General features: G+C 33.6%; 1 protein-coding gene across 1 annotated transcript in view; it reads right to left on the bottom strand.

Annotated features, from left to right (window-relative positions):
* Window positions 1-14,559, bottom strand: part of LOC127853016 (adhesion G protein-coupled receptor L1-like) — a 41,214-nt gene that overhangs the window by 21,525 nt on the left and 5,130 nt on the right. The window contains exons 2-4 of the mRNA XM_052387133.1: window positions 9,854-10,064; window positions 9,088-9,194; window positions 2,975-3,160 (exon numbers count right to left, since the gene is read on the bottom strand). Coding sequence (XP_052243093.1) covers window positions 2,975-3,160; window positions 9,088-9,194; window positions 9,854-10,064 — 504 coding nt within the window. The remainder of the gene's footprint in view (window positions 1-2,974; window positions 3,161-9,087; window positions 9,195-9,853; window positions 10,065-14,559) is intronic.

The raw sequence follows: 14,559 nt of genomic DNA, 5'->3' as shown, positions 1-14,559 counted from the left end.
GTGTTTTATGATGACAATACGGAGATGAATATATTTGAGCAGTTTCGCAGAATTCTATTAGACAGAACACTTTCAAATTCCATTTATGTAGTTACAATTGTAAAAAATGACGTTTTTTGGGTGACATAAACATTATAAAAAATAAATTTCTTAAAATTGAACTTGTGTACTCCATTTTATTGGTAGTGTGTGGTTTAATCAAATGGTATATGATGTATCTTAGCTTATATAATATCTACATGTTGCCAATTTCATAGATTATTAATTATTTTTAAGCAATTAGAGATTTTTCCGTTTTATTGCAAAATTACATGTTAAATAATGGTGAATAAAATCAATACAAGGCCGGTGACCCAATATTTTTATTTCATTGTTCATATAGTATTTGTATAAATATCTTAAATATAAATTTTGGACATTATCTATTGGATGCAAAAAAAATCTGCAAAACTGCAGCAACACCCCTTTATATTTTGTTAAGTAAGAAAATGCCAGTTTCTTATTCGATTTGAATAAGGAATAATGAACCAGTTTCGAATTCCTTATTCAAATCGAATAAGGAACTATGTTATAATTAAATACAACAAAGAAGAAATGCACTGAAATTTATATTTGTTTACCCTTCCTACATTTACAATCATTTTCGTTGATGTATTCGTCTCATTGGTTCATTTTGATTTATAATTTATAGAAAGTATATGACATTTCCTTATTCGATTTGAATAAGAAATAAGGAACCAGTTCATGTTTAAATAAGAAAATGCCAGTTCCTTATTCGGCTTGAACTGGTTCCTTTTCCTTATTCAGCCGCGAAAAAGGAACTGGATTATAAATAAAAAAGACATGTTGAAGTGTCCACAACTAGAAATGGCACGGCAGAGGCCGACGTGTATCCCCACACCGCATGTTTGACCCAGGGGCGCCCCAGGGCTGGTTATTGGACCATGCATAGTTGAGATTGACCGTCTTGTCATAAGAGATGCTCAGTATCAATTTGTAGTAAATCGGTGAAGAAATGAAAAAGTTAATGTAAAATAACTTAAATCATGAGTGAAAATCTCTGACCCGGCCCCACCCCAATCCCCATTGCTTTTGACCCAGGGGTCAGATCAAAATTCCAAATAGTGCACTGTCGCAAATATGCTCATAGCTACCATGTGTGTAAGTTTCAAGGGTCTAGTGTTAATAGTGTTGGAGGAGATAGTGGCAAGGACGGATGGACAGACGGACAGACGGCGGAGATAACCACATTATAGATTTCGAAATCTAAACGCGGACCCTAAGTTCAAGATCAAGGACACAGGGGTCAAAACTTTTATGCGCATGGAAAGTTCTTGTCCAGATACACATGTATACCAAATATGAAAGCAATATCTGAAGGGACAAAGACGTTATGAGCTTTTTTGAATCGCGGTCGCAGATTTCGAAGCCTGAACGCGGACCCAAAGTTCAAATATTTCATGCGCATGGAAATGTGTTGTTCAGATACACATGCGTACCAAATATGAAAACAATATATGAAGGGGCACAGAAGGTATGAGCCTTTTTGAATCGTGGTCGCAGATTTTGAAACCTGAATGCTGACCTCAAGTTCAAGGTCACAGGGGTCAACAATTTTATGCGCATGGAAAGGTGTTGTCCAGATATACATACATACCAAATATGTAAGCAATATTTGAAAGGACACAGTAGTTATGAGCCTTTTTCGAATCGCGATCGCAGATTTCGAAACCTGAACGCTGACCTCAGGTTCAAGGTCAAGATCCCAGGGGTAAAAATTGTATGCGCATGGAAAGTTGTTGTTCAGATACACATGCATTCCTAATATGAAAGCAATATCTGAAGGGACACAGTAGTTATGAGCATTTTTCGAATCGCGGTCGCAGGAAAATCTCTGACCCGGCCCCACCACAACCCCCATCACTTTTAACCTAGGGATCAGATCAAAGTTCCAAATAGTGCACTGTCGCACATATGCTTATAGCTACCATGTGTGTAAGTGTCAAGGTTCTAGTGCTAATAGTGTAGGAGGAGATAGTGGCCAGGACGGACGGAGGAGATAACCACATAATCTCCACTTTTTCTCCGGAAAGCGTGGGGATAATAATGTCATGTGCTTTAGGTTTTGTGGATATGAAGTTGGTATTCGAATTAAAAAATATCGGTTCGATTTAAACAAGAAATGCTATACAAGCGCGAGGGAGAAACATGAACATGCAACGTAATACATAAAGTAAATGTATTCGAGTTATTTTGATAAGATTTACTTAAGAATTGAATGCATTATTTTTATTTTAAACCGTATGTCAAATATGTTAAGCCTGAATAAGGAATAAGGAACAGTTCCTTATTCCTTATTCTAATAAGTATAGTGTAAGTATAAGTATAGTGCCCCAAACAGCATGCAATAATGCGTAGCCAACTTTCAACATTGAAGCATTTCAATTACTATTACAGAATATAGCTATATGTAGACTATACAATAGTCATCTGACAGAATATCTCATTCTGATCTCCACGCTCAATGATTTAAAGTGATATGTACAGTTCTAGAAGTTATGTTGATAATATATTTTGATTCTGTAACCACTAATGTAAATTATTTTATTTTTATTAATCTTAATTAAAAAATCAATGTATCTTGAAATCATCGACTTTTGCATTCGAATTCATATTTACTGAAACCTTACGCTCTTCGCAAATTGAAACCATAGGTTTCAAAAAGAAAACATGCAAAATAATGTTCACGAATTATGACCATTTACAATGTCAACCATGTCTCACCCAAAAAAGTAAAAAATAACATGTAAATTCTTGTTGTTGTAAATAGATATAGAGCAAAACTGATCTTCCACTCAAACGAATCTAGCTGGAGTATAACGCGTTCGCCAACAAAAGAATGACGTGGAGAATCACATAAACCGTTAAGCATGAACTAACTAAATAATAATTACATCTTAATTAGGATACATACCTGGCACACAGCTAATTTCCTTCGACCATTGTCCACTTTTGCAGGCAAGTGTTATGTCACCGGAACTCGGATGGTATCCAGCTTCACAGTTTCTATTGGTTATACTGATGGTCTCACCGTCATCATAGAACTGCTTTTCGATATTGACTAAATCGCCTTCAGGTTTAGCACATCTAGCTGATTTATCTACAGAAAAGATATTAAATATAATATAAAAATAATATAAAAAGAAATAACAAGCACATTTATTTAATTGATATCCCCCGCAAATTAATTGTGTGGAAGGCGGACGGACGGACTGACGGATATCGCCGATTCCATATCCCGCTGCCTTTAACGCAGGATAATAATGTCTTTAGACGATTTTTAACCAATAAGTTTTTCATCCCAATATTTTCTACCTAACACGATTCTATACATGTTAAACTGCACAATGCACTTCATTTGTAATGACAAATAAATGTTATGTTCATGTGGCATACACACAGTCTTGCATGTTGATAGTATTGCACTGGTTTAGCAGGAAACCTTTCATCGCTATGCATAAAAAAGCTTACTTTCTTAGTACAACAGGTACAAAAATTATAAATGCCCGATAAAGTGACTTAGATTTATAATCGTATAATAGTGCATGTTACATAATTATTTTTTGTTTTCAAAGACATGTTAGTGGTTCTAGAAAATTACCCTGAAAGTTATTTAAGCTGTAGCATGCACACACAAAACATAAACATGAAAGACACAAAACCACAAGCGTAATCACATAAAACATAAAACAACACAGACACAATAGCATCAAATATCCGACTTTGTTTTGAGAAAAGCAACAACAAAAAGGATGAAGTTTGAACTTGTTGTTTGTTCAGCAAAACGTGGGCTACTGTGGTATTTTATGGTAAAATGACAATGTTATATCATGAGAGCCAAAAGTGGTTCATGGTCAAACGACTTTCACTTTCTACTGGGTCATCAGGAGAGGATAGATAGATAAATTTATTTCAGTATAATGATACAACATGATAAATCATATCTACATTCATGATAAAACAGTTACTAGTAAACAAATAACATGTATGAGAAATGAAACAATGTCAATAACATCATACCAAGGATTACACAAAAAAGAGAACTTAATCTCATATTTCCATTGTGGTCCGTGGATGTTGATGGTATTGAAATAGAGAGGCATGAGATAAATATCACAGATTTAACGTATGAAAGACAACTATTTGCATAAAAAATAGACATGTTAAAAATGTGGATCAAATAAAAACTAACTGTATATATCTAAAAGGATGATTGCATATTAAGAAGATGAGTTTTAACTGACAACTTAAAATTAGATAAACTTGTAATATTCTTTAAAGAGGGAGGTAGTTTGTTCCACAGAACACAAGCGTTATATGCAAAAGATTAAGCACCAAAACCGTTGACTTTGGGTAAAATATAGAACCCACTTTCACTTGACCTAGTCTTGTATGAATGAAGAGTGTCAAAGTGAACAAAGTTTTCACTCACAAATTCTGGAGCCAAACCATTTTTTATTTTAAAAACATGACAAAGGGTAGTTTGTTCCATCCTCTTTTGAACTGGTAACCAATTAAAAACCTTAAAATGTTCATTACTTATATGTGACCTATGACCTAGATTGAGGACAAACCTTATTAATTTATTTTGTGTGACCTGAAGTTTATCTTTCCAATATTTAGTAAAACCATGATGCCAAAAATAACATGCGTTATCGAAATGACATTAGATTAGAGCCAAGACGAGAAGTTTCTTAGTGTGGAATGAGAGTAAATCACGTTTTCTATACAGAAACTCTAACCTTGAATTGGCCTTTTTAAAAACAGAACTAGCCATGGAATTACCAGACAGAGACTGATCAAGTGTAGCACCAAGATATTTGACTGAAGAAGTTGATTGAATATGAATAATTACAACTAACATTGACAGAAGTACCTGACTTTAACCTAGATTTAGAACCAAAAAGAATTGTCTCTGTTTTACCAAAATGAAGAGATAGTTTATTGTCAATTAACCTATGACTGACAGACTGTAATTCATCTGTCACTTCTTTTTCAATTAGAGACTTTTTTACCTGCAACAAGAATGACAGAATCATCAGCAAACAGAATAAGTTTAGTTTTAACCACTACCTGCATATCATTCACATATATTAAGAACAGAAGTGGCCCCAAGATGGGTCCCTGGGGAACACCGCAAGTAACCTTACCAATAGAAGAAAAAGAACCAGATACATCAACAAGTTGTTGCCTGTCAGAAAGGCATGACTTAAACCATTGTAAAACATCAGGACTGAGATCCATGGTTTCTAATTTCATAAGAAGGACTGAATGGTATACTGTGTCAAAAGCTTTTTGAAGATCCATTAAAATCATACCTACAAGGTGACCAGTATCCATATGAAACCCAATGAAGTCTGACAAATGAATAAGGCAGGTTTCTGTGGAAAAAACACCTCTAAAAGCAGATTAAAATTTATATAATAAATCATTTTCTTGAAGATAAGTACAAATTTGGCCATATACAACTCTTTCAAAAACTTGAAATAATACTTAAAATAGACACAGGCCGGTAATTACCTACTTCAGTTGTAGCATTCTTTTAAAAAAGAGGAACAACTCTAGCAGCCTTCAAATCATCTGGCACAGTACCTTGTATAAGTGACAAATTTACAATACGTGTTAAAGAAAAAGTTTTTATAGTTGCACTTTCCCTAACAAAACGAGATGGAATACCATCTAAGTCGGTAGCTTTATTTTCCCCTAGCTTATTCAAATACTTTAAAATACTATTTTCTGACATCAATAAAAAAGAACTACTAGGTGTAATGCCTTTTGATGAAAAAAGATAAGAAACAAACTGCTTGCCAAATCTCTTTAATGTTGCAGGTAGTTTTGCAGTAAGATTAGATGCAACAGTACAATTAAACATATTACATTTCTCAGCAACCTTGAATTTATCAAGATAGATTTCATCATTTATTTTCAGACCAATGTTGCATGAAGTTGATGAATTGCCATTTAAAGAAGGTAGACCAAGTTCCTTTAAGGATTTCCATAGAATTTAGAATCATTCTTATGATTGTCAAAAGATTCACTAAAATAATTCTTTTTAGCCTTAAAAATACAATCCTTGTCTTTATTTCTCAGTGATTTAAATTATTGACGAAGGGAAACTAGTTAAATAATTGGTAAAGTTTGATACACTATTGTAAATTGGCACTTATTAATATCGTTATTTGGTTTAGCCCAATCATTAAAGTATTAATTGCAAAGGCCACTAGATATTTTAATATTAATTGAAATGAACTCAGTAATTGTTTTATAATTAGAGGGGACTCAACTAGCAAGATTTAAATAATGACAAATATATTCCAAATCTGATGCGATAGGTGCTGAGCAAATTTGCGAAGCTGTAGAAAAAAGTGAACAATAATATACATTTGTAATCAATTTAAGGAAATTTTGACAGTATTATCTGGCGTTATAAAGATCAAACTATCCTTTACACGAGCTATTAAAACCAAATCGCAAAGGAGATTGAAACAGAATTGTAGCCAAATACAGTTTGGTTTCACTGATACTTTTATATATTTACACAAAATGTCATCAGAATTGTTTCAAGAACATTTGCTCATTGTCACTGTAACGTGAGGAAACACAATACCATGTTTTCAGGGAAAAAAACCCCCAGATATACAATTTTGATTGGAAAACATCAAAGGCTTCCTTTATGGTTCCAGATCGTTTAGACAACAATGAATGGCTGCAGTGATGACAGACAAATGACACTGAGAGCATGGGAATGTGACCAAAGGGAAAAATCATTTGACATCTTCTCTTGTGAATCAGTAGATGACAAATAATAAAACACACCCAGCGTTCAGTAAATTATTTGTCAGATGTATGGTATACTCACTTTATTTAAGTGACATGACATTTCGTGGCTTGGTAAAATCAGGCATTTTCGTAAGATCATACATTTGTTTTGTTTTTTAATTATAATGTCTGATGTGAGACTATGGACAGATTTGTTGAACATTTGATATTGCGGTTTATCATGTGTATAATGTGTCCCGCACATGTTAATCTGGAGCCAAACTTCATGTTCATATTGCACTTTTTGTTTCAAGGAAGAAGGTTTTCAACAAAGATCCAGTTCATCCAGAAAGTGTCATTCCTGATTAGCCTCTGCAGTTGCACATGCATTAAGGCCGGTTTCCCTAGAATGGGGTTCATATGTTGGTTTGAATTGTATATGTTGAAGCCAAAATGATGCACACAAAATAATTTTGAAAAAAAAGCACTTCAATTATAAACTAACATATCTTCACAGTCCCGCTTATGTCTTCATAACATTAACAACTGTGTTATAAAGCCTGAATAAAACCTTACAATTAACTCCAACAGTAGGGTGCCTTTTGTGATGTACAAATTCGATTAAACTTCAAAAAAATTGCATTTTTATGCTCAGGAAGTGTACCAAAGGATCAGTGTCAAATTATCAGCTAAAAAGTAAATCTAACATGGAAATAAATCACTGAACTAATATCTAGACCACGTGTTCGGTGATTTGTTCAATACTGTACGAGAACGATGTCCCCTTACTCAAATAGTTAAGTGACCTAACGTTGGTTGGAAAATATATTGGCCTGGTAAGAAAATCTGGAAGGTCCCTTGAAGCACTTCAAAATATCAATAGGCTCTTGATTAACAAGTGGTCATATAAACCTTACCTGTTGTAAGATTAACTCAAATGTTTAAATCAGACAAGTATTAAACTTAATGATAATGTTTAACGTGAAATAAACAGCCTGTTTGTCTGAAGGACTTCAGGTACTTTAAGTTTCCAAAATTTGCCACAAACCTAAATGCCTCAGGTTTTTACATAATAAGTTCCACTATTCAAATGCGCATATAAATACTTTATTATTAAATTTTCTATTAAATATGATTGTACTTTTAAAATGGTGCAAATTGACACATACATTTTAAGCTTCAAATTCATTAATCATAATTAATAATAACATAAGATCATCAATTACATTTAAGACAAATTTATTTGGCTAATTTTAAATTATAACAATTTAAAATTATTTTACAATAACACCGACTGTATTGTTAAAAGTTAATTCATCAACAAACAAACTACATCACAATTTAAAACATATGAATCCTGGTTCAAAAGTTCAAACATGATAACAATCAACACTGGAATGTATGCTATATCCGAATGGTTCATAGACAGCTTATTATGTTTACATGCACTGTTAAACTAAGAATGCCCTGCAATAATTTAACAAGAACAGGTTTTATACTATTGCAAGTCCCTATGCAATTTATCAATGGCAGGCGTTTGTTAACACTTTGGATTATCATAGAGGCGAGATTATCATATCCATACCCATATTACACCCATTACAGCGCCGATTATCAATGGCTTAAGTTTAATCCTGTTTATGTTTCTGATACCACATTACACTGAAATGATACATTCTGTTGGGCTGGGCAGGTTCATCATTGGCTTTGCTTAAGTTATAATGTGCCAACAAACATATATTAGCCTCCATATTAACAATTAATCCAAATGTTCAAGAAATAACAGACGCAAAAAAGACATGTTTTGGAAAACATACCACAACCTTCAAAAGATGATTGCATCAAAAACCATTATTTTGGACATTTATTAATGTAAAAAGAACTTGTGTAGTCATCATTCTCAAAGTATTATTGGTCCATTGGGTTTTGTGAGAATATAGTAATTAATTATTTGTCAATATTTTGGCATAGAAATAAACTATAAAAAGCATTAAGTATAAAGTGTAAAGAACGCAATACATTCAGTTATACAAAATTTAACTAGTGTACCAATATAGTGTATTATTTATTAATAAACAAAACAACAATACAAAATAGTTTTATAGTTGAATAAAAGGAATAAAAAGGAAAGAAAAAACCACAATATTAATACCATACATGATGCAACAAAATCTGTGATTGTAATGCTCTAAACACTTCACTGTACAATGGTTCATGCGGGCTGCAAGGTTGTGGGGAAATCATGCTTCCCTAGCAACAGGACCTTACCATCATAACAGAAATATGCAATCTCCAGATATTTATCGGTGGATGGGCAAGGTTCACCAAATATGGCATTTGAGGCGATTACATCACATGATCGTTTATGATCGCACCTAGAAAATTGCAAACATTGTTGTGAAAGTAGTTTTATTAATATTGGCTTAAAAAGACTTGAAAGAATGCAATTACTTTTGACACAAACATTCATTAATCTTTAAAACACCACATTCATACTTTCAAAGCAAAGCATTACTTAACTTATACCATATTAATTATATTGGGTATTGTTTGAAATGTCGCTATTTCAAACAAATCGGGATTTAGCCAATGTGATGGACAGGGAGTTGATAATCATAAATGCTATAAGGAACTCAAGCCGTTTGGTTCCTTATTCAGTTTCAGTATTCCAAGGTTCTTGTTCAAAAGCAAGAGTACAGTTAGTTCAAAAGCTGTTTTTAACTAATGTATTGTCATACAAATTATATAATTAACATTTCTGCAAAAAGACTGGCCCTTTAGAATTACTTTTAAACATTATATTGTTAAGACTCAGTATAATCAAACTAAATATTTTACCAATGAAAAGTATTGAAATATTTTAACTTAATTATTAATGTGTTAAATATTGCAGATTATGACCGAGATTGAAAACCCTTATATTTGTCGGACCCGATCTAGGCAACTGTTATTTAATATGAAGCTTAAAACTCTTACAAGTAATTTTAAAGTAAAAAATCATCATAAATAAATATATGACGTGTATAAGTTTTACCTTTCCGAAACTATGCGTATGGAGTCATTGGCGCTACAATTGACGCTCCAGCCCCTGGCAATATCATTCATCCCGCAGACGTACAGGTTGGCTCTTCCATAGTTTGCGAACAGCACACGGATAAGACCCTCCTGGCACTGCAGATTCACGGATCTGTGCTCGCACGCAAACGAATTCTTTTTCAGCTCATTTGGCGAGTATTTTGCTGGATCTGAAATTTGGGAAAATATGGTTTATGTAATTTATTAAGAATAGAAACATATAAAGTGTTGATACTGATTATATGCACACATAATTCAACTTCATTGCATTCCAAATAGGAAAAATATATAAGGTTAGGTTATAAACTTTTATGTATGTTGTTGTTCATTAATCATCAAGGCTTTATTTATTTTTATTGTCTTCGTACTTTCCTGTACGGGAATTTACACATGGCTGTTTCAGCATATGGGCCGATATGATTACAAAACCATGCCTTTATTTCTTATTTAGCATCTTTTTAATCTGAAATATAATGAGTAATAATGCTTTTTGTCTTTGGTGTGAACTGATCAAAATAACTTTCCAGATTATAACCAGATTGTCTCCAATTTGGCCGCCTATGCCTATGATTGCAGTAAAAATTACATCGCAATGCATTTGATCTGAATTTTATGCTATACATACAGGAATAATTGTTTGTCTGAATGGCATTTTGTAAAGTACATTAAAGACTATCCACACAAAATCATTTTACTGTTTTAGTGTACCTATTACCTATACACGAAGAGATTAAAGACAACTTAAATAAGAAGCCTTATTTAATATTCAACGTTTCTGCATATTAAATTGTGCACTAGGTGCGAATATCATGTACATATATTCGAATAGCTTAACGTATCTACATTTTAATTTTATTTGCATCGGATAATGTAAATATAGAGAATAATAGGTTAGTGTTGATTATAGATCAGGTTTGTCATGCGAGGCTTAGCAAACAAAAAGCACGAGCTTTATCGAGTGCTTTTTCGTTTTCGTGCCGACCATGATAAACCTGATCTATAATCAACACTAATCTATTATTATATTTATCCCACTTTTTACTCAGTAAACCTTCTTATTTAAACAAAATTAGTTTTCATGAGTGTATGTCGTACTTTGATAATGAATGTAGTGTAACCAAGGTCAGTGTATTACTCCGCCCAAAAATAACCGCTGATCAAATAATCATTTTTTTAATCAAAATATCGTTCTGTGAGAAAGAGTCGTGCGTTATTAATTACAATTTAATTCATATTGAAGTGAAAATCTAAAAGTTTTATAACATCAATATAACATTTAGTTGTTATGTACAAGGAACTACATTTGTTTACAACGTAGCCTAACAACGTAGCACGTGCCGTAGATTATAGCAGAAATTTAATAAACGGGGCTCTAATCAACCGAATTCGCTGTAAAAGTGGGATTAAACAGTTTACAGAACCATTGCTTCATTCAAGGGTTTAGGCAATTGTGCATGTTTGTCTGTTTGCGTGCGTCCAAGGGTGCGTGCGTGTGTTTGTGTGCGTGTGTATGTGTGCGTGCGTGCGTGTGTGCGTGTTTGTGTGTGCATGCGTATGCGCGTGTGTGTGTGTGCACGCTTGCGTGCGTGCGTGCGCGAGTGTGTGTGCCTCTGTGCGTGTGTGAGATCGTGTGCGTATGTGCGTGTTTTATTATTGAATTCGTGTTTAAGTATGTAATCATATCTTGCTCTTATGTGCTAGTGTGTATGCGAATTAAGTGGATGTTTTAGGAATGAAGTAACATTTGTTAATATATATTATTTAGTGAGGTATCTTATTTTCAAAACAAAGTCATTGAAGTCACATTTGTTAATATATATTACTGAGTGAGGTTTTTATTCTCAATACAAAGTCATCGCGGTTTAACAGATCAGTCTTCGCTATAAGAGAAGGAACGTTCTTGTACCCCGTGTTTCTCGTGCTGTGGTGGTATTTTTTAAAACAAGATCATTGTGTCATTGCGGTTTCACAGATCAGGCTTCGCTTTAAGAGAAGGAACGTTCTTGTACCCCGTGTTTCTCGTGCTGTTGTGGTATTTTCAAAACAAGATCATTGTGTCATTGCGGTTTCACAGATCAGTCTTCGCTGTAGAGAAGGAACGTTATTGTACCCCGTGTTTCTCGTGCTGTGGTGTCGATTGATAAAAATTTCTCAATGGATTGTGTAATGTTTGTATACTTCACATAATTCAAAAGGTTACTTCTCTGGGTCGAAATATTTTTACTCGATCGACCATGGCAAGTCTACCAAGAATGTGTGCTGGTCATGTGTCACTTGCTGCAAAATTTCATTTACGTCACGGTAATAGATGACGCCGTCGCGAGACCAAGTTGATGTTACTATGTCTCTTTGTTTTTTTCGTACTCAAGCAAGGACGCAGTTATTCAGTTTGGTGAGGTGGTCATTCATGAATAAATGTGTTGTTTGTTTTCGCAGGATTTTCACGCTCTGCATTATTCTTCTTCTTTTTATTCGGAAGATCAACTTCAGAACGATGGGTCTTGGTTTTCTACTGTAGAATTCACCTATTATGTGTGTTATGTCAATATCGCGTTCTGACAAGTGAAGGTCTGGAATTTTTCGGTTTAGCGCTTCTAATTGTTTTTGTGTTGTTTCGTTTACACTTTCTTTCTCGTGATCGGGTATGTCATCTCTCTTGATTTTGCTTCGCCGGCTCGCCAACTCATTTATTTTCATGTCACAATTTGATACCTGATGTTTCAGTTGTTTGCGTAAACGTTTATTTTCGTCTTTCTGTTCATTCAGTTTGCAGTTCATGTCGCTTATTGTTTGTGACAGTCTATTGTTTTACATTTCTTTGTTAAATAATTCGCTCTCTACCTTTTCAATTCTTAAGATGACTGACCTGAGAATTTCCTTTTTAAGCTGCAATACTATGTTTTTAATTAGAGTGCTTTGTTCACTGCTGTCCTTTGTAAGGACATTGTTAAGCTTAGAGTTTATCTCTTTCAACTCTGCCGCGATATCTTGATCGTTATCCATTTTTGCTTTATTGTTTGTATTTCGTTCAGGTTCGTCATTTTCATATTCATTTGCGCTATCTGCATTACTGTCGGATAATGGAGCAAATGTGTTGCCTTTTGATTTCTTCTTCTTTGGTTTGTTCTTTTGCGGATTCATTTAAGCTTTTGTCAGCTTCACTAATGATGCTTCTGGGGCTCTTTTTTCTCGGTTTTTTATTGGGACCGTCTGAATCCATCGTATTTATTGTAGTCTAGTTGCAATTTATGTGCTTATTCTATTCGTTTTAATACTGATCAGTGTTTAGAGACGTGGGGCACCTTTTCTGTTTTGCTTAGTATACTTGCAAAATTCAGTTGTGTTCACTCCAATAAATACACTGTTTATCATAGTGTTTTCACATCCGTTTTAAAATTACTAACAAGTTGCCGTATAGTGATGCAAAATGGCGGTACCCATATCATGTGCTGGTAATATAACCGTAATACTACCAAAGGTATTTGTTACAAATATGCAATACTATGTATCAAATCGCCACCAGGAAACAAAGACTTATTTGAATTTTCACATGTTTAATCTGTTTTAAACTTGTTGTAAAGCGTTAAAATACATTGAACAGCGACTGATGAGAACACGTGTAATTGTTTAAATGTTTAATTAAGTACCTTGATTTTCGTATATTGTGTATTTCTTTTCATTCTAAACACTACAGATACCTTGGAGGGACTCAAACATGCTAACAATAATTTCGTTAATATCAAAATGGTTGCTTGTAAAACTCCGCTGACAGCCCTTTTTCAAAACCAAATTAAGCGAAAAAAATGTCGGTATGTAGGTGGGCTAATGTTTGTACATTTAACTTCTTTCAATGTAATATATACAAGTTATTTACGGCTTCAACAAGGGAATTCTATGACAAAAAATCTTCCTTAGAAGAATTTAATTCCCTTTCTGCATATTGAAGTTGTCAAGCCCACTTAGTGTACTGGTTATAAGTCCCTTCACGGTATCTGTAATGCATGAAAAAATAACTCTTCAATAATTAAAAATTCTATAAAATTGTAAGACAAATGTAAACAAATATGCAACTTTTTATTTTAATGCTAACTACATATCCTTGATTCTGAGTCACATCACGAATTCAGCTCTTTTCCGGATACCTGTACATCATAATCAATTGTTTCGCTACAGTGTAAATTATAAAATCGTCTTGATAGTGTTACAATTTGTCTTTTGCATTGTTGTTCCAATAGCATATTACATTCGTTTGATTGTGTTATCGACAGTCAATAACAAATTGGCAACATACGCGTATTCTTTTAGGTGAGTGGAGAAATAAAATATTTGCATAAATATTGTCGCGGTATTGTATTTAATTGTGAATAACATAGTAAAAAGTCAATTCTTTGTGGATAGACATTCTTTGATCGACTGACTTTAAGTCAACATCGATTTCCTTCGAAAAGGTAAACACACTTTTCTTAATGCGTCAAATGTTCATCAAAACATCGCGTTATTCGAGTACATTCGATGCTTTAAAGAAATCGAAAATGCTTTCTCAACGGTTTCATTCGCGTACTATATTCCAACACTGTTTTTCACATTGTATTTTAATAATCCATCGTACACACACACACACAATCGTTAAAATTAAAACGATTGCAGACATTAGCGTCGTTGACT

This window comes from Dreissena polymorpha, chromosome 12 (genome assembly GCF_020536995.1).
Source record: "Dreissena polymorpha isolate Duluth1 chromosome 12, UMN_Dpol_1.0, whole genome shotgun sequence".
Classification (NCBI taxonomy): Eukaryota; Metazoa; Mollusca; class Bivalvia; order Myida; family Dreissenidae; genus Dreissena; species Dreissena polymorpha.
The sequence above is the reverse complement of the archived record's forward strand: the minus strand, read 5'-3'. Positions and strand labels throughout refer to the sequence as shown.